At 39.1% G+C, this 23,856-nt stretch overlaps 1 protein-coding gene across 12 annotated transcripts in view; it reads left to right on the plus strand.

The window, feature by feature from the left end:
- adgrb3 (adhesion G protein-coupled receptor B3) overlaps nucleotides 1-23,856 on the plus strand; it is a 147,878-nt gene that overhangs the window by 54,004 nt on the left and 70,018 nt on the right. For 7 of the 12 annotated variants that reach the window (XM_074676652.1, XM_074676654.1, XM_074676647.1 and 4 more), the window contains exons 3-8: nucleotides 4,071-4,181; nucleotides 6,562-6,723; nucleotides 12,319-12,483; nucleotides 13,180-13,344; nucleotides 15,031-15,195; nucleotides 15,675-15,776. In XM_074676652.1, coding sequence (XP_074532753.1) covers nucleotides 4,071-4,181; nucleotides 6,562-6,723; nucleotides 12,319-12,483; nucleotides 13,180-13,344; nucleotides 15,031-15,195; nucleotides 15,675-15,776 — 870 coding nt within the window. Of the gene's footprint in view, nucleotides 1-4,070; nucleotides 4,182-6,561; nucleotides 6,724-9,462; nucleotides 9,544-12,318; nucleotides 12,484-13,179; nucleotides 13,345-15,030; nucleotides 15,196-15,674; nucleotides 15,777-23,856 lie in introns of those variants that run through there. The other 5 variants (XM_074676653.1, XM_074676658.1, XM_074676655.1 and 2 more) reach the window with 5 other exon arrangements.

Genomic DNA, 23,856 nt, shown 5'->3' on the forward strand with positions numbered 1-23,856 from the left:
AAGAAGTTCCAAAAATAACGCATCAGTGATTTAGCATCATGACATATTTTGCGTGCTGGATGAACCGTGGACAGCTGCTAATGCTAATGCAGAATCAAATGAAATCAAATGAGAAACGTTTCTGCGTCTGACTGATCAAATGTCATTTGAGACACTGAGTAAAAAAAACTACCAACCTGTCTTACTCTGTCAACAACTTCACTTCAGGTTACTTCAGGGCATATTAGAAAGATTTCAAGAGCTCACTGCTTCATTGTAGGGCTGTTTTATATAGAGACATACACACGCAGAGGAAATAAGCACTGAAATCGGGACATTATACTGCAGGTAAAAGTATACACTTGCCCTGTAGTCCCATCTCTCCTTGTACTCTACAGAAAAAGACCAGTCACCCATGTATGATAACTGGTTATGATGGTAATAATGGCTTTTAGGCATGTTTCTGCATAAACACAGTACCGCAGCACACCTGCCCATGTGTGACGTCAAGACAGAGAGCCTGTTGAATGACAAATGATGCTGTGCAAATGCTTTTTGTACATCAAAATAACAATTAAAGGGCACAAATTTTGCCTTCTGGTACAGTGAAGCGTCCCTTTTCCAGAGGCCAAGTCCTGTAACCCTGCAAAAATTTACTGTGCAATGTCCTTCTCATGCATTTGCCATACTCCATAGAATATTGGATAGGTGATGCTTGTGTGCGAAACTATCCTTCACAGACAGCTCTCTGCTGTTTGCTGCATTTGGCTAAGAAAGCTGCACAGTTCTTTTGATTTTTAAATGATGGTCAGTTTAAGCTGCATGGTTTGACCTTGTGTTGAAACGCCTTTCCTGCTGTGGAGGAAAAAGTGTTTATTGCTGATTAAGCTGCCAAGGTCAAATAAGTAATTCAGCACCTCACTTTTTTTTTAGGGAAATCTGGTTTAACCCCCAGTAAATGGAAACATACTTTTCAAGCTAGCAATGCCAGTGCTCTTTAGCTGAGTCATTCCAGCTAAATGTGGAGAGTAACGATCCTTTTTTTCAACATGTGATACACACCATCAGAGATTATCTGCATGCAAAATGAAGTCATTGTACAAAGGGACAGAAAGACTCCAGTGATGGATTAGTCTGGATAGCAATGCCTCTTCTGTGCTTTTGAAGCATGATGGCTGCTGGATATCAATAATAAGAAAACACCTCATAAATCCTGAACCTAATTTCCCACAAAAATACACGGTTAAAAAGTTAAAAATGATTCTGTCTCAAAGAGAAGAAATGTTAACGACACGCTAAATGCATCATCTGTGCTTTCTGCCTTGTAATACATTACAGGCACATTGTTTTTTGGCTGCTCTGACAAATGACAACAGCCTGCCCTCACAGTTATTAAAATAAGGGTTTCGTCTCTCGTGTTTACCGTCACATAGCCACAGGCGCCAATACTACCCTTGCAGTTCAATTAAAAGTGTTGTGCTTATTCCTCAACCCTTTTCTTTAGTCATGTTTCGACATACTGCTCTTTTCCATTCCACCTGCAGCCCTGAGAAACACAACGTTAGGATTAACATCTCTGCTTTGTCGAATCAAAAAGAGTCTCACACTTAAAAGTGAGACTTGTTATTCACTAAATGAGCCAGCTCTTATTTATGTACCAACAAGGTTCAGATGTTTTAATAGCTTCCTGTTCGGACTGATGCAGATATAATTACTCAAACATCAGATTGAAATGATGACTCCATCAGGGTGAAAGACTTCTATTTAAAAATGTGTTAAGTTTGATTCATACAGTGTGCGCCGTGTAATGACTGTTTGTCATCCAAGTGTCTATTTGACATCACGCTTAATGACATTTTTATAATCTCTCTCATGTTGAAATGCTTTTGTTGTATTGTTCATCATAGCAGACGAGAGCTGCATTAGATTAGGTGTGAGTGACTCCAGGGCTAATATCACTTTTTAATAGGCTTAGATGATCAATGTGTCGCAGAGGTAAATCATTTACAAAGGCAGGAGCTGAGTTGTGATCAATGATTTGTAAAGCCTGTCATGTTGATTAGCATTTAAAAAGGATGCTATTTAATAGAATAGCCTAAAGCTCCTTTCATGGAACCTTGATACGAGAACTGACCTGTTTTTTAACACGTGTGGAGAAGGTATGGAAGGTAAATAATAGGACATGGATTCAGTATTCAAACCTTTTACGGCTCAGTAGCTTTTCTCTAGCCCACACAGTTGAACCAAAACTAGAAAGTGGAGTGTTATTGTTGTTTTTTAAATCATTTTTGGTTTCATTAAAACATACTTTGACTGAAAAATTGAAGCGGCAACTAAAGCTAGTCTAATAGAATTCTGTTTTAAGTTTTTTTTGTCAGTTCAAGTTGATTAAAAAATAAGCAATGTCACCCACACTTGTAATATTTCCCTCTGAGAGGTAAAGTTCAGGATAAATCATACAGCTCTTTCATCCACCCAATAAAGGATTGGTTCATGATCCAAGACACCACAGGATGGAGCAAAAAACATACACTCATTTCAAAGTATTTACAGCAGTTAGCCCCACACAAGAAAGCCTGAAACAAACCGCTCGCTGTTTGTCCGACCATCAGTGTACCTGCATGCTCTTTGTCCGGCACATAGTTCTGAGCTCGCTCTGCGCTTTCTGCTTCATTTGAGCAACAAAGATGTGGACACGATCAAACAAGATCCAGAGACCTTTGAACGTGTTTGTGAAGCTCGTATCAGTGTGCAAAATATGTCTCTGAAGATCCCAATCAGCATCAAAAGCCTGCAATGTTTGTCTCTACCTGGCGGCTTTTCCTCCTTTCATTTTACCTTTTTTAAAATTCTAATGTTTTCACTCGAACACACTCTCCCTGATTTTTGGAAGATAAGCTTCAGTCAGTTTTCTTTCAGTCTCAGTATATTTATTTATTTCTCCTTATCCAATTACAGAACGTGTTTGTTTTTATGATCTGGCTAATGTCAACTTTCTGATGCGCGGATCAGACAACTGTCTGTTTTTGTAGACAAATGATCTACTGAATAATTAGTTGCACAAGTTTAGTCTTCAGCAGAACATGATCAGCTGAGATAGTAGATTAATCACTTACCTTTAGCGTCACGTTGGGGGAGGTCAGTGTCTCCGGGGTTTAAGGTTTTCTGCAAGGAACACAGAAGGCCACAAATGACTTAAACATCCTCCTTATATCACCGGCTGATGCATTGTATTGTCTAATGTACTAACATAAGCTATGTGTGAATATGTTGTTGATGCATCACCTGCATTGCCAATTTGCAAATGATAAAATCACCTCATTAGGACCACACTGCCAAAAGTTCTGCAAGTTTTTAATTAAAACCAGAATTAAAATGTGATTTGCATGAGCTATTTAAGTGCGGGTGCAAAATAAATGAAGTTTTACTTAGACAGCTTGTGCAAAAATCTGCATCAGTGCTACTTTTCTCAGTGTGGCATCAGAACATTGTGCTCATTGTCTCTTTGTCCCTTTCAGGGAAACAAAGAGGGCATGCTTTGTAACGAAGACAGCTCAGAATACATTTGTCGAATTTAAAAAATAAGGTTCACGATATTTTGGACAGGGTTCACCAAAGAGAAATCCCACAAAGATGAGAAACTTCTGAGGAAACTGTGGATCAATAGCATGTTATGTCCATGACCCCCTCCTCTGTGGCTTTCTGATGGCTTACACATTTTTACTTTCATTTTCTTTTCTTTTTTCTTTACGGGGTGAGCAGGAGGGAGGGATTTGGGAGGGAGGGAGCTGGTTCTGATGAAGGTTTAGAGCCTTTAAAAAATCTCTGTGAGTTTATTTGCATGTTTGCTATGTGTCTACGCTGTGCTTCCAAGCTCAATTAATACTTCCAACTCACCCTTATAAATTCGTTGCATTGTTCTATGCCCTAGAGTAAATGGACAAATTAAATACAAACTTGTGTGGTCTTTGTTTCTAGCCATGTACTGCAGTTGCTTCAAACATCCTGAAAAACAGTATGTAATAAGCTTTTGTTCTCAGAAAATCATGTCTAAGCCTAGCTTTCATATGAACCTCTATTCTGTCCCATAGAATATGGAATGATCGGAGAGCATACTGTAAAAAGTCAGCGGCCAAGATCAGTTCATGACACAAAGGCCCTGCAGGAGCAAGCTGAATCTGCTAAATTTATGGCACAAACTGGTAATACACTAGTTCTGTTTCCTTACTTTATTTTGTTAACTAAACTTAATTTCATCATGCATGCTCTCTCTCTTGTACTGCACCTTTTAAGTGGAAATGTTTTGCATTATTTTTTCCAACCCATTCTCTACTGCTACATATGAACTAGAAAGATAAATTTCCCATTTCTCTCTGAGTATTTGCTTTGAATATAAAGCTTAATTGGGTTTTGGGGGTCTGTTTGTTTTATTGTCACACAGTGAGTTGGCAAGTCGATTAGTCATACAGTATATTCATAGATCATTAATTAAACAGCAGTTTTAAACCAAGGCCCTGATGTATTTAATCATTACCTCCAAGGCATGATAAATTAAATGTCATACGATGAAAAACCCACCCCTTCAGCCAAATATGAAACACATACTTGGCAAAAGTTAAACTGATAGATGCTGCCCTTAGAGATGAAAGGAAGATATTCGGCTTAACCAAGAGTAGCATCCAATAAATTAAAAACTGAAGCTGTCTTAATTCATAATGGCTTTTACAACCAATCAGCTGAACCTTTTTAATAAGATCAGACTCGACTGAAAAGAGTGAGAGCAACATCAAACCTTACTTTGCTTTCATTATTTAGTTCTTCATTATTTATCTGAATTTTTTCAGAGGGTGGGTTTAGATCTAGCAGCTACTTGAACTTTTTTATTTTCATTTTTATTTCGGGAAATGTTTTATTTTTTCATGTGTGGTTCCATTTAAAATGGCTATCATTGTTTAAAAATTCCTCTCATTCCCATTTTTCTTTGCGACACACCAAACACATGCTGTTACTAACACATACCCATTAACACCTCTCATTCTACACACGCTGTAGGTATGTCGTCCCCTTGTCGAGTCCCATCGCTGTGCTTTTCTGTTTCCCATTCTCACACTATTTACTCTCCCTGTACTGCCTCATTTAACAAATTGATCCACCTTTCAGTCTATTCTATGATCTGCAAAATTAAGACAGGGTTTAGCTCCCGATTCGGCCGAGTCCTCTACACGCTATCCTGAGAAACTCTGAAAATATTTGATGACTCCCCATGACATAAATGTATTCAGAGCTGCAATTGAAACTTTTTTTTGTCTTTGAAATAAATTATTCCACCAATGCATGAAGCCTTGATGAGAATTATGACTTCACCCACAGGTTAAACATAATTAAACATCAATTATTTGGTGACTAATCTGAAGCAAGGGTTTGACTGTCCAAGATCTTGTCACCAGATAATTTATTCTTCTTCCATTTAGGCTTCCATGGCTTTCTGCCTCATCATAATTCAAAGCTTTATTTAGCATTTCATGGCTTTTTGCTATTTGACCCTTTGAGACGATGAAGATGGACAGGCTCAATATGTCCTTTGCTTATTCTGCAATCCATCTTTTTAAGAAAAATTGAACAACTTAGCTCCTTATCTGCTCAAAATGCCTTTTATAACCATTATTATTATTCACTGACAATACTTATGCATGCAGAGTTTAACTGCTGTAAGGTGCAAAAGCCTGCACCATAGAAAGAGAATCCATTCTGATTCTGTGGCTTTATTGTCACTACCTGTTACATTTCCTTCTGAGAACTAACAATTGAAATTTGAATATAATGAAAACAGTCTGCTTTGAGCCTCAGTCACACACACACAGAATTGGCTGAATAAAATCAGCTAACTGTCTCATTTTTCTCACCCCCTGGGAGTCAACAGGCTACGATAGATTTGAAAACTATTTGAACCTATCATCTTAAACACAGAGTTTGCTCCTCTGTTGTCAAGGCAACTAGATAGTTTGCTGCAGTGCAAGGGAACCTCAGATCGCTCTCTGAACTAACACCCATTCAACTCCATTTTATTTTCTCAGAGTGTCATCATTCGTGCATGTCATCATGTTCAAATGAATTTTTGTTTGTTCTTTTTGATACATAACTTTGGTTTTATTGAATTGCATGTTTTCTCTTTTTGTCAAGATGAAGTGAAACAGTAAGATCTCACCCTGAATTCTGCTTTTTTATTTGATTTATCAAAGCTCTGCTCTCTCTGTGATCTTTGCATAAATGCACATTCGAGTTGATTTGAAAAGCAATCATCCAGATTACATTAAGTCATTTTTACAACACTAAACCCTTTTAAGGGTTGCATGAAAATAAAACATTCAAACTGCAAATTCAGGATTTATCAAAGATCACACAAAGGCAGTCTAGATACTCTAGTAGTGTACCTATAAGACCCAACTTCACCCCAACGCTACTCTTGTTGGCCCCTCCCCTTTTTACTAAACACCGCCCACCACCTTGCCCCGCCCTGTCCCGTAAGCCCTGCCCAGGGACCATATTGCTGCATTTAACTAGTGTCACCCTTCTCCCACACAGGTGAAACAGGTGCAGAGGAGTGGTCCCAGTGGAGCTCATGCTCTGTAACATGCGGTCAAGGGTCGCAGGTGCGAACAAGAACATGTGTCTCTCCATACGGAACACACTGCAGCGGCCCTTTAAGAGAATCAAGGGTTTGCAATAACACTGCCCCTTGTCCAGGTAGTGTTAGCCGCAGATTCTTGAATATTGATGTTTTGCACATTTGTTGTTCATGGGAGGAAATGTATTGTTGTGTTTTGAAAAACCTGTGTCTATTAAAACTGTACTATTACATTTATTGCAGGTATAACATAATCTGATGCTTTTTTCTTTACTGTTATTTTGTCAATCTGTTTTTTTTTCATTCTCACTTTTTGTGTTTTCCATTTCATATAACTGTAAGGCAATTCATCAGCACTGAAATGGTTTTGATGGCATGTGGTTCTGCATGGAGCTTTGGGAGCAGTAGATATGTTGTCAGCTTCATTTCCTTGAAGGTCAGCCGTGCATTTTAAAATAGCTAGGCAGCGATTCTTCAAACACGCTGTGAGGCATTTCTTCCCCAACCCGTGATGGCAGCGAAGATGAGTCACTGGTAGTCAGGTATCAGCATCAGACGCTTTTTTTTTTCTGACTGGTGATTGCAGCACGCTCATGTTTGTCTGTATAAATCTGGTAAGACAGCGTGTCGTTCCAAACAAATCATCACGATCCATTTTTGGGATTATTTACACAGGCAAATATGTAGATTTAGTGATGAGATTCTGATCTCATGTTTAGTCAAGTTATTTGATGGGGGTGTTAAGTGTAGTGCTTCAGAGGCTGCATCACAAACTTTGAATTACGGCAGATCAAAAACACTGTGAGCTAGATCTCTTCTGGCATCCTAATTGATGGTTTACGACGTGTGAATTTTAGATTATGGAAGTGGAAATCAACAGTTTTTATGGGCTCCTTTGCTTACTTTCTTACTCAGTTTTTCAAAAGAGCAGATATTAGTCTTTGTGGCCATTACTATGAGCTCAGGCAGTTATTAAAGCTCCTGTTTCTCAAGGGAGAAAGCTACACAGCCCAATTCCAAGCATATGCATTTATTTGCATAATAACAATATTAATTCAGAAATAGAACTTTAAAAGCTGCTCTTGTGAATTCATTATTGTCCTTGATTTATGGAGACCTGTGCCCTTTAGGTGTTTGCTCATGGCTAATTGTTGATCCTCAACTTTCCTTCACCATAAAAGTAATCTTTGCTTCGATCAGAACTAATCCGTGGGGCGATGCAAGATTTTGAGTAGTGTTTACTTGTAAAATGTCACTAGTCTTTTAATACATGAAAAATGTCAAACACAGTGTTGTCTTATTGAATTTCCTGTAAGAGCAAACAGATGAGACAGGTTTTTTCATACTGTCATGTATTAAAAACCTGCTCTTGGATCAGGATATTTGTTTTCCCAAGTATTCTTCAACAATAAAGCTCCAACATTTGTTTCAGAAACTGGCTGGAAAGGAAAAAAAAAACAATCCCACATGGAATGGTGCCAGTTGAAACACTGAGTCTATATCTTCTATTCTGTAAGGCAGACAGATCGATTTGCTCTCTTCAAACAGACTATAGTCTGCGAGATAGAAGGATTTCTTCAAAGTATACTTCAATTAAAGACATCACTTCCAGTCTGAGACTCACCGTACCTTACAGTCGCCAATGCTGAAAAACACCAAAACCTCCTGTGAACGCTGGCTCAGGTGCTGCAGGCTGAGATCAAGGATGTTGTCAGAAATTCTGGGCCTCCGTACAGGTTTTGATGCTGCTCGTGCACCGAGATGTGTCTGCAAAAATACAACAACATGTCTGCTTTAAGAAATAATGCTTAGAGTAGCCTCTTTTTCACCTTTAACAGTTTTAATGGCAATTTATTTTCCCTGTCTTGTACAATTCTGGTGAAATAGGGAAGCAGTTGAGTTCTGAAGCATGGAATTCCTTCGGTACAGGATTTTACTTCTTGTGCAAAATTAGTTCTTTGGCAGAACACAGTGCAAGAACAGTATCAGCATTCACAATAGCTATGTTCAAAAGTTGATTTGACCTCATGTACACATTTAAACACATGAAAGGAATAACTTTTGTAATTCATATATGTGTTAATATTAATATGCCTATAACAAAAAAAGTATGGTGTGTGGCTTGGATTTAGTTTATCATTTGCATTTAGTAATTTTGCCATCTGCTAATTAAAAAAAAAAAAACAACTCACTTTAAACAAGTGAAAACACACTTCCTATCCACAGCTACTAACACATATTTAATATTTTTGAAAGTTCAGAAACTTTTTAAAGCACAATGAAGGTCTGTCTGTGTCCATGTCCACATGATACCATGATGTAGGCCTATTAACGAATGAAGAATTAGTGTGATGAAAATCAGCCTTTGCTACAAACTTTAATGCATCACATTGCGATTTCTTACTGTCATGCACACTTCAGGGGAAACGAGGTCAATTAAATGCTAGGACAAGTATAACAAACAGGATTATTCATGTTTGAGATGTGCAAAAAATAGGTTATGAATGTTACATGTGCACAATGTGTGGAAACGCACAGGTATCTTAGACTCAGTTTCTCTCATGCAAGTCAAAAAAGAAGCATGGTGTGGTGGCGTTACCATCTGTCATGAAGGATGAAGCTTGTTTGCCGAGTTTGAAGCTTCAGGAATACAGCCTCAAATTTTCTTCCACAGACTTTATCCACATCCAAGTAGAACAAAAATAAATAAATAAAAATAACATGTCTCATTTTAGAGCCAAGTGCACCTCAGGTTTTTTCATTTAGTTGAGCACGCTTCAGCAGGTAGAAACGCCATGCGAACAATTGAGTCCTATTACTTCAACGGGCATGCGCAGACGCGTCTCTCCCAAGCTGCTGACTCGAGTCGCTGCCACGGGTCGCTACAGAGTAAACAGTGGTAGCTAGCATTACCAAAGAGAGATTCACTAAATTCTGAGGTATGTGCAGAGTTGTTCGTGATTTCTTTTGTGCCATGAAAGAGCGAGCTACTTTATTATATTTCTGTCAAATATGGAGTTTATTACTTATTTTTTACTGCCGTCCCTTTTAGTGGTAAGTTGAGAACGAGTGAAAAAATCCACAAATCGTTATCAAATTTATACCTCGCCTCGCAAAGGACGTTAAAGCTGACGTATGAGATACCACAAGGTTTTATTTTATTGAGGAAACAGTTTCTGTTTCGGTTGAACTGCAGTGCCTTTCTACAAAAAGAAAAAAATCTTTGCAGCATCATTATCCATGCATACTGAGTATAAATATGCAGGTATATGTTCCTACTTTTTTTTTTAACACCATTAAAATTACTTTAAAAGAGGCAGGCAATTGTTTGTGAGCTATACCAAAAAGAAATGTTCACATCCATGCAGGGAATTATCTAGATCTGTCTACTAATATCACACACAGAAAAACAGAGATAAATCATAAAAAAGAAAGTTAATATCTGTACTATTTTTGCACGGACACCTGAATTCTTTTGAACTTCTTTATGACAAATACAGATTTTCTAATGCAATTACAGTATGAGCTTATGCCAACATGTAATGTTTCCCAAACCCTTAGTGACAGATTTAGTATATTCATGTGATTCTGAAATTGCATTGTACAATTGTGTGACCCAAAAGCTTGTACTGCAAATTTACTACAAGGAGTAATGAGTTAATTCATTTTGTCATAGACTCTTTACTCAAACAGAGTGAGAGATTCCTCTCTGCACCAAGATATTAATTACTGCAGGATGAATGCACGTTTGTTCAAGCAGCAGGCTAACAAGTAAGGAAGGTGAAACCTCACTGGATCGTTATGAAAGAGGCATTCAAATCCCAGCCTTCCACAAATTCATTAGAAAAAAAAAGATTCTTGGCAAGGCATCTATCTTGTCCGCCATCTTGAGTTGATCCAAGAATTCCACCTCTAGCAGCTCGATATGAGTGCTCAGAGCTGCCCCTGTAAATCATGGCCACGTTTCAAAGAAGAAAACACACACACAAAGAAGCAGGGTTCTTTTCCATCATTGCTACTAGCTGTGGTAGCTGCCTGCTTTGAACTCCACATTTTCAAAGTAAATGCTCGGGCCACCACGGGACACTTTGCTAAAAGCATCAAAGCAGCGCCTAGAGGCAGGGGCTGGGACAGACGGTGGCTTGCCTCATTGCCGACCATCGGCTTGATCCTGAGATCTAGATACTTTGCAACTGATCCTTAGGTCCAGATATTGTATTGCAGGGACCTAAAGCCCCTGTACAAGCTGTGTACAGTGACCCCACGGACCATCAATTCCATGATTTACATTTCTAAGTTCTCAAACTTGTAGGTAGATAATAAAAGGCTACCAGAGATGGTGTTTACAACCTCCAGTCTCCTTGAACTCTGCCCTTTATTTCACGCCTGAGTCTTAAAACTCCTGGAAAAATATAGGCATAGCTGCACCCTTGGTCTGTTAATCCTGCAGCAGTTTCCTGAGCTCCCTCCTCACTGTAAGAGAGATTTTGCTGCTTTGTTCTGTACAAGAGGCACATATCTCTGATATTAAAAATAGCACCAATGCGATACAGATTTCACACTATTTACATCCTCATACAAAAAAAAAAAAAAAAAAAAAAAAAAAACATCTGAAGCTTCCACTTCTTTCATTATGCATTTTATTTAAAGGTTAGAACCCAGCAGTTGTTCCAGGAACAAATATCATAGGTTAGACACCAACATCTGAAAAAAACAAAAAACAAAACATGTTAATCATTCTATATCAGTGTGCACTTTTAGAAACGCTTCAAGGGCCAAGTTAAGACAGAAGGTGTCTTAGTTCTTGCATGACACTCAGATTTACACATTTCCTTCCTTAATGTTAAACTTTGAGCCAACAGCAAATATTCTCTGGAGATATGTGAGACCCACCATCTGCCAACCTGAACCCAGAACAGCTTATACATGGAGCAGGATGCATGAGGGAGGATGCAGCTTTGCAGGCTTTTGTTTAGAAATGGAGCACAAAAAAATTGTCAGCATTAGAAAAGAAAAGGGAAGTTGTTCAAATTTGCAAAAACAGGCTTAAACATTTAGTTTATGTTCTAAAAAAATGTAATAAATAATATCACATCAAATAAGAAATATGAGAAACATAAAAATTGTTTTTTGGCAAACATTATTTTGGAGTTGGGCTGTCTAGCCTGTAAATAGTTCAAATGGCCAGTTCACTACTTAAAGCTTGATGAACATTTGCACTCAGAGGTCTGAATGGGAGTTTTGCTCTGCTGGCTTTGTGTACAGCCATGATGAGTCTGTTTGTGTCACAGCAGAACCATTGTCAGCCCACATTAACCTGAAGGTCCCCGACTATTAGAGCCCCAGTCGACCACAAAGACTCAGCAAACTGTGACAGAGTGAAGGCCCTGCTGCTCCTCACCTCAACCTTTAAAGCTGCTTGTTGTTCTATATGTTGAATCTATTTGAAAGCCTGATGCATTGTAAGGGGAATGGTGTCTTGTCATGGCATAAAGACGACGTAATGATCGGAGCTGGCTGGAGGTGGTGGCTGAGGCCCTGTGAAGCCCCTCGGTGTCTGTGTGCTCAGTGTTTCATTTCCTTTAGTTTTGTTGCTAATTGTTTTTGATTGATTTTATTTCATTTATGGCTCACTGCAGTTTGTTATGGGTTTGTTTATGCTATAGCAGTGACAGAGACATTGATTAGGCCTGACGCCCTTTCTGTGCCCGCAGTACACGGTGTATGGGAGGAGTGGTCACCGTGGAGCCTGTGCTCATTCACATGCGGACGAGGTCACCGCACTAGGACTAGGATGTGTGCCCCTCCCCAGCATGGAGGCAGGGCCTGTGATGGACCTGAGACCCAGACTAAGCTTTGCAACATAGCCCTATGCCCAGGTATAATCGGTCTGCTCTCTAAACACCAAATAACTCTCCCTGTAGGCATGATAATTTAAGGAATAATCAAATCAGTCATAAGGATAGTCATGTTTAATCTCAAACGGCCAGGTCGTGAGGTTTGTTGCATATTTAATCAACACAGTGCTGCAAAGGTGAGTAGAATGAATGAACGCAGGCTTTGTGATGCATTCAAAGTAATAGTGATTACAGAATCATGCGCTTCACGAGAGCCCGTACTGTAATACTGACGTCAAAATCACTTACCCAAAATTGCCTGCGAATGGTAAGCAGATTAGTGATGATGAGTTTTCCCACACAGTAAATGTTAGCTTTGCTCGATGCTGGATGCTTTCCCTCCATCAGACAGGGGAGGTGGAAGGCAGGCGACGAGTACTTTCTGCAATAATAATCTGAATATTTATAAGGAGACATTTTTATGTTAATTCATCTTTTCCCTTTGGCTATTTTGGGACAATCTTACCTGTAAAATGAAAAAAAGAAAAAGAAAACCAAAGCAGTACGCCTCTCAAAATATTTCTTAGGCATGTCATTCTTTTCTTTCCACTCAATGTCTGTTTTATTGGCTTTCTACCTGAGAGAGAATAGTGTTCTGAATATCTCCCCCCTATTTCTTTCTGCCGTCTTTTTTCCCTTCACATGGGACATGCTTGTTGGGTTGTGTTGGTGCCTCAGTGGACGGACAGTGGCAGGAGTGGAGCTCTTGGAGCGATTGCTCGGTGACCTGTGCCAATGGCACTCAGCAGAGGACCAGGCAGTGCTCAGCGGCCGCCCATGGGGGATCTGAGTGTCGCGGTCACTGGGCAGAAAGCAGAGAGTGCCATAATCCTGACTGCACAGGTAAAATCCTGAGCCTCTTAATTCTATATCCGCTTTGATGTCTAAATTCAAAAATCATGAATTCAACATTGACAGAGACAAAAAAGCAGCACATCCCAAATTTTAATATTACCACAAACATGAATTCCACCATCACTGATTCTAACAAAAAAAAAAGAAATTTGCAGCCTGTTTTTACTCTTGCTTTGTGTCCTGAAAAGCAGCAAGCTTTCTTAGAAGAGTGTGTTCTGAGACCCTGGATTTATAAAATCCATTTAGATATACTGTATGCTCAATACGTAATTCAGGGATAGTTGTCCAAACTGCCCGTCAACATTATAGATGTATTAAAGGCTCAAAGATGTCAGCTTAGTGGTCCACATCAGGCTTTGAATTGTCTGATCATGTGAAAGGGCCTGAGCACTCTCATAATCTCCAGATGCAATTTATTTTCACAGCAGTATCATAAAACATCTGGCTTTTACTCTCAAGTCAGCTCGTATGTGTGTGACAAAGCGATGTCCTCTCAAATTTTGGGTAAATCAGCAAAAATGTTGCGTAACGGCTCCCTCAGACAGATGCATACACTAGTTCAAAATGCTTGTGAGCGCCTCTATTCAATTTGTGCTTATGATAATGAAGCAGAAGATGCTCTTGTTTGCCTCACAGTAAGAGAATGCATTATACAATTTATCCCTTTAATGAGCCCTGCCTATTTAGCAATTCTTATTTGTTGTTTTCAAGGTAGAGAGAGATCAAGCATTAGTGCGACAGGACCGTGGAAGCCATCATTTAACAAGCCAGCGCAGTGTCCATGACTGCTGGAGGCTTTGCCTGTTTTGCAGAATGAAAGAGGACTAGTTCAAGGCAGATTTAGCTAAATATATCTTGGTGCTAAGATGCATCAGATATCCTTTTAAAATGAACCAAATAGTCAAAAACAGATTAATAACCATAATAAAAGCCTGCCCAGGATTAAAATCGATGCTCTGTCTTTCAAAATTGGAAGAATTTCTCCCGCAGAATGAGCTCTGTGAAACTCATGAGCGTGAATCTATCTGAGGAATCAGCTGCTCGACTCCAGCCTCCACCGGGCTTTGATCAATGTCTTCAGATACTTTCAGCCAACAGGTCACAATGCTTTCTGTTTTTTTTTCCTTCCTCTGAAAGCAGTCCTTGTGACAGAGGTTAGTTGTAGGACAGAAAATAGCCCCGCACATGTGAGGGAAGGGTGCAAGTGGAGGTTAAAACGAGAGTGGAGTGTGTGTTTCCTGCTCACAGGGTGTTGTACCTCTCCGTTCTGACAAGGGCGTGTGATTTACTACATCGCTGAAGGGAAGCATCTGCTTTTTTGTCAAATGCTCGATTAAACAGTGTTCATCACAAGGGCATAAAACATGCTGCTGGATTTGGAAACTTCTGCATAAATGCATTTTGATATCAGGAAAGTGAGGCTAATAATCACCATCACAGGGCAGCTTCATGATGAGCTAATCTTTGGAGTACTACTGATCATCTACAAGCTACGGTTAAAGAAATAAATGTAATATGAAGTGATATTTTAAATATCACACACTAATTAAAGCTTGACTTAGTCTGAGAAATATGAGACAGTAATGTTTAATTAAAGTTGATAGTCTGCTCTTTTTTAGTGTACTTAAAACCTCTGGGAGTATCTGTGTCCAACCGACACTGATTCTGTTACAGCTAACGGTCAGTGGAATCCCTGGGGTCCGTGGAGTGGCTGCTCCAAGTCCTGCGACGGCGGCTGGCAGAGGCGAGCACGGGTGTGTCAGGGGGCAGCGACGACCGGACAGCAGTGTGATGGCAATGGAGAGGAAGTCAGGAAGTGCAGCGACCAACGCTGTCCAGGTGAGCCAAAGGATAATAAGACTTATGTCTGAGGAAAGTGGGGAGATAATTATCTGTTCGGAGTGAACGACATAACTTGTTAAGTTAGATCAGCTAAAACATAATCTGAAGGAGAGATAAGTGGGTGCTGAGGAGAGGTGGATGGTTATGAATATATTCCAATAAATTAAGATGAAGTAATAGAGACACACTGAGAAGTTCAAGTCTAATCAGAGATTTTGGTACAGTATCCTTAAAAACCTGGAGTCTAAAGTTTCTTCACTTTTCTTTTCTCCAATAAAAAGATTCAATCATGTGTTTTGATGTGACTGCAGAGGATACAGTGTATTATAATCCCTAGATGTCTCTCTGTACAGCTTTGATCTCCTATATTCACATATCTGCTCATATCTGGCATGAAGAAACTCTTGCATCACATCTGAAATGCTGAAGCCTCCCATGTGTCGATGTATCTACACCTGTATCGCTTTGCTTTCCAGCACCCTATGAGATTTGTCCGGAGGATTACGCTGTGTCGATGCTGTGGAGACGGACGCCTTCAGGAGAACTGGCCTTTAATAGATGCCCACCAAATGCTACAGGTAAGAACAAGAGATGTATCTCCATGGATAAATGTCTCTCTCTGTCTCTGTCTGCCTTTTTAGTTCATCACTTCTCAAATTCACTCTGAGATGCTTTCTCTTTGCCCAGACAAGAAAAATGGAAGGCAGCTGACAAATAGTGACTTCAGCGTCTTCTTTGGTATTTTAATCATCCAAATCTTCACGAGGAGACATTTTTATGCTTCACCTCGTCTTGTCTTTTGGATATTTTGGGAAATTCTTACCCAGGAAACTACAAAGCAGAAAACCAACATTTAAATTCTCCAAGAATAGAGCTACATTTTAGTTTTTAATTTCTCTTCAGTTTCTACAGCTCAATGCATTTCTGAAGTATTAATGATGAAGGTCAATGGATGACCTTAAACAAGTGTGTTTGTTTTGATATCCTGTTTTTCCCTTTGCGAAAGGAAACTTAGTGGGTTTAAATCCAAAACATTCTAATCTGTCTTTCTGAACACATAACAAAGTAATTTGCACATCTCCTATGGAAACATATCTCTAAAAAGAACAAAATAAAACCAAAATTACTTAATTTTCATGTGTAGTAGCACATTCCTTTCTAAATTCGCGTCAGCAACGGTCATCTTTCGCACCTGATTCTTTTACTAAGACTTTCTTCCAAAATTTTGCTCTTCAAAGTTGTCCTACTGTACGAAGTGGACTCAAACTAGAATGCGACCAACTCTGACAGTACCCACAGTTAGTGGCTCGGCAACCAAAAGATACATTTTTGAAGACTTTTTAAAGAAGTTTGTCTCCGCAGGAAAACTGTGCAGTCAATATGACCGTTAATTGTGAAAATAGGTAGATTGTGTTTTCTTTACAAAAATCAATTGCACATTAAAATACAGACACTTTTAGAGAAGGTCAGTGATCCTTGATGTTGTAATATTCTATTTTAAAAAGATATAAGAAAAAAATTCTTAAAGGTCAAAATGACTGTTATGGCATTTTGAGTGTTAAAGGATTTAAAGGCCCTGTGAAGACCTTTTAAGTGATCTTACTAGTACCTACTACCCTTTTAAGTAGTCTTACTGTTATTTATATGCCTGTTTATAATCCGATATCAAAATTGAGATTAACTATGCCAAAATAGGTTATTTCCAAGGGCTATGTCTTAAATATCTATGATCAGAGCAAATTTTTCCATGCTAACAAAAATCATTTCACTGCACATAGACCTGTCACCAAAGTCTCTTTGATAACATCAGGCTGGCATAGTTTAGCAAAGTTTAGCAGAGAGATTTCTCTTTAAAAAAGGGATTTCTTAGATTCATTCTCTAGTAGAGTGTGCAAAGTTTGCTTGTTGTCATATTTCAGTCAATAGCTCTACATAACTAAGAATAAATAAATTACCTCATCCAGCATCCTTGGGAAAGTTGTCTCGAGTAAAGAAACGCAGCATTAAAATGAAGATGTGGTCCCCTAAAAAAAATGCAAACCTTGACAAGAGTCGCATCTTTTCGACAGTCTTCATCCCAGAAAAACACTACCATTTCTGGCCACAGGTGTCACTGCAATCAACGTCAAACATAGTCCTCACAGAGTCTTTAATAATAGGATTCCTCCATAGTATTAAGAAGCTCTGTTGTAAAGAAGATTTTTTTACTTCCTGTAGCGTCCTTTCATATCTTTGCATAGTGACAAAACCACCAAAATATCTTGAAAGTAAAATTTTTCTATTGCTAAAATTGTGTTTCTAAGTGCAAGGAGACAAACCTTCATCCATTTTCTGCATGCAGACGTGTTCGTCAAGGCTACACCCGTCACTACACAGCTTGTGCAAGGGTTGAAAAGAAACGGCAACAGATTCTGTGAGCATTGTTGAAGAAAATCACACCGAGGTGTGTTTTCAGATGCTAAGCAGGAGCTTTAATATGTGCAGCAAGAGCAAAGCACTGAAGCAGAGGGTGTGAGCCGCTTGCTTTGAATCGGCAGAAAAGGAGGGGAGGATAAGAGGACGGCATTCAAATGAAGCTGCTGTGATACTTTTGTTCTTGATGAAGGTCAGTTTGTGAACAAAGCAGGAGGATGTTGTGGTGCGGGCTTCTAAAGGTGCATGTTGATAAGACATGCTAAGCCATTGTAAAACTTTACATGCTGGATCGACATTTCCTCTGGAAGTAGCTGGACGGAGAAGAGAAGGCGCTGTCATTCACAGATGGCTTACCTGCGGCAAAGGTACGCAGAGTGAGATTTACAGGCATGACATTAGCTTTCGGCTTGACATTAGTTTTATGGCTAATAAATGTTTGGCTCTTCAAAGCCATTTCACCTCACAAGAAAGCTTTTTTTCTCTTAACTATGTGATGTTGGAAATCGTACACCTTTACTGATTAAGGATTTAATTCAAACCCCGAGGTGTCCACATTCAGGTCAGCCAGTTACACTCCTTCACTCAAACTAATTAGAGTTCTTTACTGAGCAGGAACATAAATGTTAACGGCATAATTTCTATTCATAAGACGGCTGCTGGTTTTCCTTTGTGCTTAAACCATACACCCCGTATACAGAGTATATATATCAAACTCAATCTGCTGCAGGGCTTGCACTGACCATTAGAGCAGCATGTAAACAAATTTCTGCCGTTAAAATGAGTTTTGGAGCTATTTCCAAAGTTTTATGTGCAGGGTTTTTATTTTAATTCATTTATCTGTTGCTATTTTGTTTTAGGGTAGCGTAGGTTTAAGTTTAATGTCATTGGTGAAGGTTTTTTCACCAGGATGGACACTGGGGAGGTTAACAACTTTTGACCTGGAGATGTCACAGCACAAGGACATTTAATTTGTTTGAATCTCCTGTGACTAGTTTGATTTAAGATTTTTGTTTTGTTTCCAGTTTTTCAATGTCTTTATTTGGTCTTTTTTGGTTTTCTTTTAGAGAGGACAGGACAATGAACTGAATAGGAAACGGAGTGATGGAGGGAAGTGGCAGCCCGCTTGAGAGATTACCTCGTGCATGCAACCTCAAATTCTAGGCTATACCATAGGGGTGGGACAAAAAAATAGAAAATCAATATATCAGGATTTTTTGTTTGACAATATCAAAATCAGGATTCTTTGTCAAAAAATCTTTTTTTTTTATTCATATTCTTCATTTCACTCTGTCTATAAACTGGATTGGAAAAAAGTTACCACTTTTCTCCAGCAGAGGGGGAAATTTTTCTGGCTCACGTAATATGCATTTTATAGAAAAATATAGCTCCTGATGTAGTCTGTAGACATTATCATTGTCATTTAACTTTTTCACATGGTCTGGTTTTAAAAAATCAAACTAAAAATTGCAAAAATTGTAAATCTCAAAGAATCACAATTTTAATTGAATCAGCACCTCAAAAATTATAATAGAATCCAAATGCGAGAATAGCATATCGTCCCAGCCCTACTATACCAACATGCTTTGAGTTTTTTTTTTTTTTTTTTTAGTAAATTAACAAAGTTGAATATTTGGATAGTCGAATTGTTTTTATGTGTTTGGAGATGAAAATTATAAGCAAAGTTACTTTTATATGTGTTGGTCAGTTGTCTGTTAAAGGTTGAGTTTTCAGGTGGGTTTGTAGCGTCTGTTTATCCTGACTGAGACTGCTGCAGCAATTCACACATGAACAGGCATGCAGATGAACACCAAGGTTATTAGTTTTTCATTTCTCTTTTGTTTTTTATTTGAATTTTGCTTTGACTTTTTAGTTCAGATCAGTTTAAATTATTTTTTAAAGCAAGTTCTCTAGTTTGGTTAAGTTTTTATTAGTTTCAGACTTTTTTGTAATATAGGACAGTTGTCAGAAAATGTTATCAGTCACTCAGTTTTATTCTGTCTGGCCAACAGGGGGGTAGGTACAATGACAAAATACTGAGTTTATGTATGGGATAAACTGACAAAGATGAAAACTAAAGACATTTCTTTATAAGCTGACTTTATTTTAGATAGTTTTGTAAACTCACATTTTTTTTTGTAGATTAGTTACCATTTTCTTTTAGTAAAGCCTAATTTTTTTTATTCAGTTAAAAAAAATATTTCTCCACCTCTTGTTTTTCGTTATTTTGTTAGTTTTCATTATTTATAATTACCTTGACAAACACACGTGTCTTTACTCTGAAATGAAAAATTATATATGAAAATATTACAAATCTAAAAGAATTTTTTTTTTTTTTTAAAAAACAGCCTTCATTAATTTATATGCCCAAGTCTTTCTTTTCATTTTCTGTGACCTGATACAGCCAAAGCTGGAGTCTGAGTCTTACAGCAATGATGAAGGTTAACCCTCTGTTTAATTTTATTTTACCAGAAATGGTTTAATTGAGTTACAAAATCCTTCACACAAGAAGTCTGGCCTAGAAGATTTTAATAATATTCAAAAAAATATCAACAACTTTTATAATAATTAGTAGGAAACATGTACAAACTCAGCAGAGAATGCTTAATCGTAGTTTTAAAGTCTTTTAAGACCATAAACCTTGAGCTATTGTCCTCTATCTTTTAGCTCTGTATTTTTTTTTATCATACTGGTGCTGGAAACAAGATTACAGCAGAGCCCTTTATGTTCATCTGAGCCGGTGGCACAACTTTCCCATCAAACGGCAAAATAATGAGGTCACATTATTGTACAGAAAGAAGCAGGACCTTTAGTGCCTGTGCAATAGAAAACTAGTGTTGTTATAAAATAACAGACAGTGGACAGATTTCATGTTCAGCCTCAGCACATTGTCCAGCCGGTCAAAGCTGGCACTGTCCAGCAGAAGAAAGAGCATGATGGACAACAGTCAGGTCAGGTCAAGTTTATTTGTGAAGCCATTAATCACTGTTTCAGTGTCAGCGGGTTGCACAAAGCCCACATTACAAATCTATACATGAAAACAAAACCTCCCAACCTCTGACACGTATTTAGATCGAGGTCAAGCTCACCAAAGCTTTAATGAGAAAAATGTGGAAAAAAAGGCAAACAGCTCCCAAACAGGCGTCCCTCCTCCAGCACAGCCAGACGTGTAATTGCTACTGAGAGCGGGTAAACAGAGATGAAATATTGATCAGCGAAGGCAACATAACAAAATGTGCAACATGAATGCAGTAAGACTGCTTGGGTGAGGCGTCCAAATGAGTTAGAGGGCATCAGCGCCTACTCAGCTGTGGCCGCTGTCGTCATCAAGGTCATTACAGGGAACGGCGCCCAGTGCAGCAGGGGCGTCAGCGGCGCCTTGGTCATCTGGGATGACAAGCGCCACCAGAGGCGAGAAGGGAGGAAAAGTCGAGAGGATACACAAAGGCAGCAGATGAGTTTGTTCACTTTGTATCACTCAAACAAAGCTTCATACATTGGTAAACACAGAAAGTACATTCACAGCAGCCGTCTCTCCAACCACGCAGATGCTCCGGAAGAGACGGCATGAGCTCTTTGCAAGGCTGAAGGAAAGTGCAAGAAGATGAAAAATGCACCCACAGACTATTCAAGTTTTGAGCTCTTTCAATTTCCTATGAATATTTCTTTAGGTTTGTTTTTCACATACTTAACCTTGTCCTTGCACTTAGATAAAACCAAGATAAAATGAATCTTATTAGCTACTTTCTGAATATACTTTCTAGCAGAGTGCTGCAAATTAATTATGCATCTCACTCTATTTGTCACCTTATTGTTTTTAAACTTAACAGAACAACTAGTATCTATTTTACCAAATGTCAAAAACAGAAGGATTATCCTCTTCATTTCGACTTGTAGTTTTGGCTCGGTGGTGTTACTTTGCATAAGAATTTTGCATGCAAAAGCTCAAGTGCTCTTGTTTATGCATCTGTCTAATGAAAGCCCTAAATCTCAATTAAAGTTCAAGCCACCCAACTGAAAGAGGGAGCAATTAAAAACCAAACAACAAGCCTTTAACAAACTCTTCCCGGGCTAGTGCAAAGAAATATGAGCATGCACTCTGCAAACACGAGACACAGAATGATGACGGTCGTGATATTTGTGATATTCAAGTACACTGATGCAATCTTTTGTTTAAAGTAAAGGCTGTATTTTCACCCGCAGTCCGCGAGAGAACTTCTCAGAGAGTATTTTTAGCCCCCCGTCTTATCTCTAACCCCTCATCCAGAGAGCGCGTCTCAGCCCTCTGTCTTTAGGAGGATTCTTTGAATAAAATCTCCCCTTTAATGGCAGCTGAGTTCAGGATGCTGTGAAACCAGACAGCGACAGGTCAGTGCCTCAGTGGAGTGCAGCCTTGGTTTTGATCAAACGCATCTCCACTGACCTATATTTCATACTCAACCTACTCTACTTCACAGATGATGCGAGGACAGATGACAGATTGGTGCAGAATCAAAGCGGAAGCCTCAAGTTGCTGTCTCTGACCTTGTTTGATCCCACCTCGGACACGGATCAAAGCCCAGACATCCGGCTTTGAATAATAGAAAAATGTGTTTGTGACTGAATCTGAGGGGTTTTTTTTTCTTTATTTCTGCTTCAGCTCTGATTAACTTTTCCAAAATCAAGACACACATAAAAAAAAAAAACTCGAGCATTTCACATTACAATGATTTCAGCCTTGAGCAATTTGTATCCTTCAGTGCTGCTGAATTCACATTAAGATTTCATCTTCATGCAGAATGATATTTAAATGAAGGCAGACGAAAGGTCATGAAACATCCTTAAAACAAGTCTTTCTCACTGCTCCTCTTTAATCAGGTAAAAAACAACACTAATCTGTCCTTTGAGGCACTTCCAAGCTCAATTAAGACACCTCTTGAATGTAACATCTTCCTACCTCCTCTTGCTTTGTGTCTTTTGCCAATTTCCACTTAAAGCGCGCAGTCTTTTTTCAGAATACAGTGACCTTTAGGAATGTCAGGGCTAAAACAGTGAAGTGAATCCTTAATTTCTCGGCTCTGAGCCATCAGAGAAAAGTCTTCTCAAAGCATTTTTGGCCTAAAGATGATCAAATAAAATAGGGGGGAATATTCTTTTGAGCTCCATAATGCTTCACAGCAGGAGTGCTGGTGTTTAAAAGTAAATAAAACCGCTCAGGTGAAGCCGCTTTGGAGGGAGACAGATGCTCAGTGTGGCGGAAAGCTGTGGCCCCCCTCCTGCTGCCCCCTGCTTGTCCCACGGTGCATGGGCACGGGCGCTCCCACTCCCAGCATATTGTAGTGTTTTGTGTGCTCTTGTGGCTTCAGTGAATATCACCAGGTAGTAGCTGTGCAGAAGGTGGGCGTAGGAGGTGTGGATGTGATCTATGTCTGTCTGTGTGTGTGCAAGACTGACTGAGAGACAGAAAAGAAAGAGAGTTGAAGAAGAAGAGATAGCGAGGGGTTCATGTGAAGCACGGATACCAGGGGAAATGTTTTGTACTGTGGGAGTTTTCCTCAGGATGTCAAGCACCTGTGTTGGAGCGTCGGGGTGATGTGTGAAGTGCACTCCATCAGGTCGACAGCTGGAAAGGTGTGATGTCGTCCCCTCTGTAGAATGTGTACGGGGATGTGGGCGGATGCTGGGTGGTTCTGCTATTTCGGGATCACTGTTTAAATGCCTGACAGCTATCAGAGCTGAGCAGCTGCAGTTTCGAATATTCCTCTGGAAGTTGTATTAACAAGGCTTGAAAGGACACAGATTTAAAGCAATGAGACGAATGAAGCAGTGATGAAGCAGCTCTGGGCAAACACTCAGGGTGGAGTTAAAAACCATGCAGAACTGTATGGAAACAGAGCTGGCAAGTTTTGATCTTGCATGATAGGAATTATCACAGCAATACTGCAGAATGAATTCAACGCAAATATCCAGGGGCTGCACAACTTTTTTTGCAAGTTGCACAATTTAAATACTTGTAATTGAAGCTGTTTGTCTCTGCAACATTATTTTCAAATTATCTGACAGTGTAGGGTCGTTTTGCTGCATGAGCATACTCTTTCATGCAATGCAAACTCAAATGAAATGTTGACTAAGAATGTCTTGTCTGTTGAAATAAGGTGATAAATTGCAGTGGATTTCAATGCAACACTCACCTCAAACGGTTAAACTGACATTTCATCTCGCAACAAAGCTAACGCCATCAAATCATGTCACCGGGCCTTCAGCAAA

Source organism: Halichoeres trimaculatus, unplaced genomic scaffold, assembly GCF_033239565.1.
Source record: "Halichoeres trimaculatus isolate MK-OKI-2021-1 unplaced genomic scaffold, fHalTri1.1 fHalTri1_scaffold_8, whole genome shotgun sequence".
Lineage (NCBI taxonomy): Eukaryota > Metazoa > Chordata > Actinopteri > Labriformes > Labridae > Halichoeres > Halichoeres trimaculatus.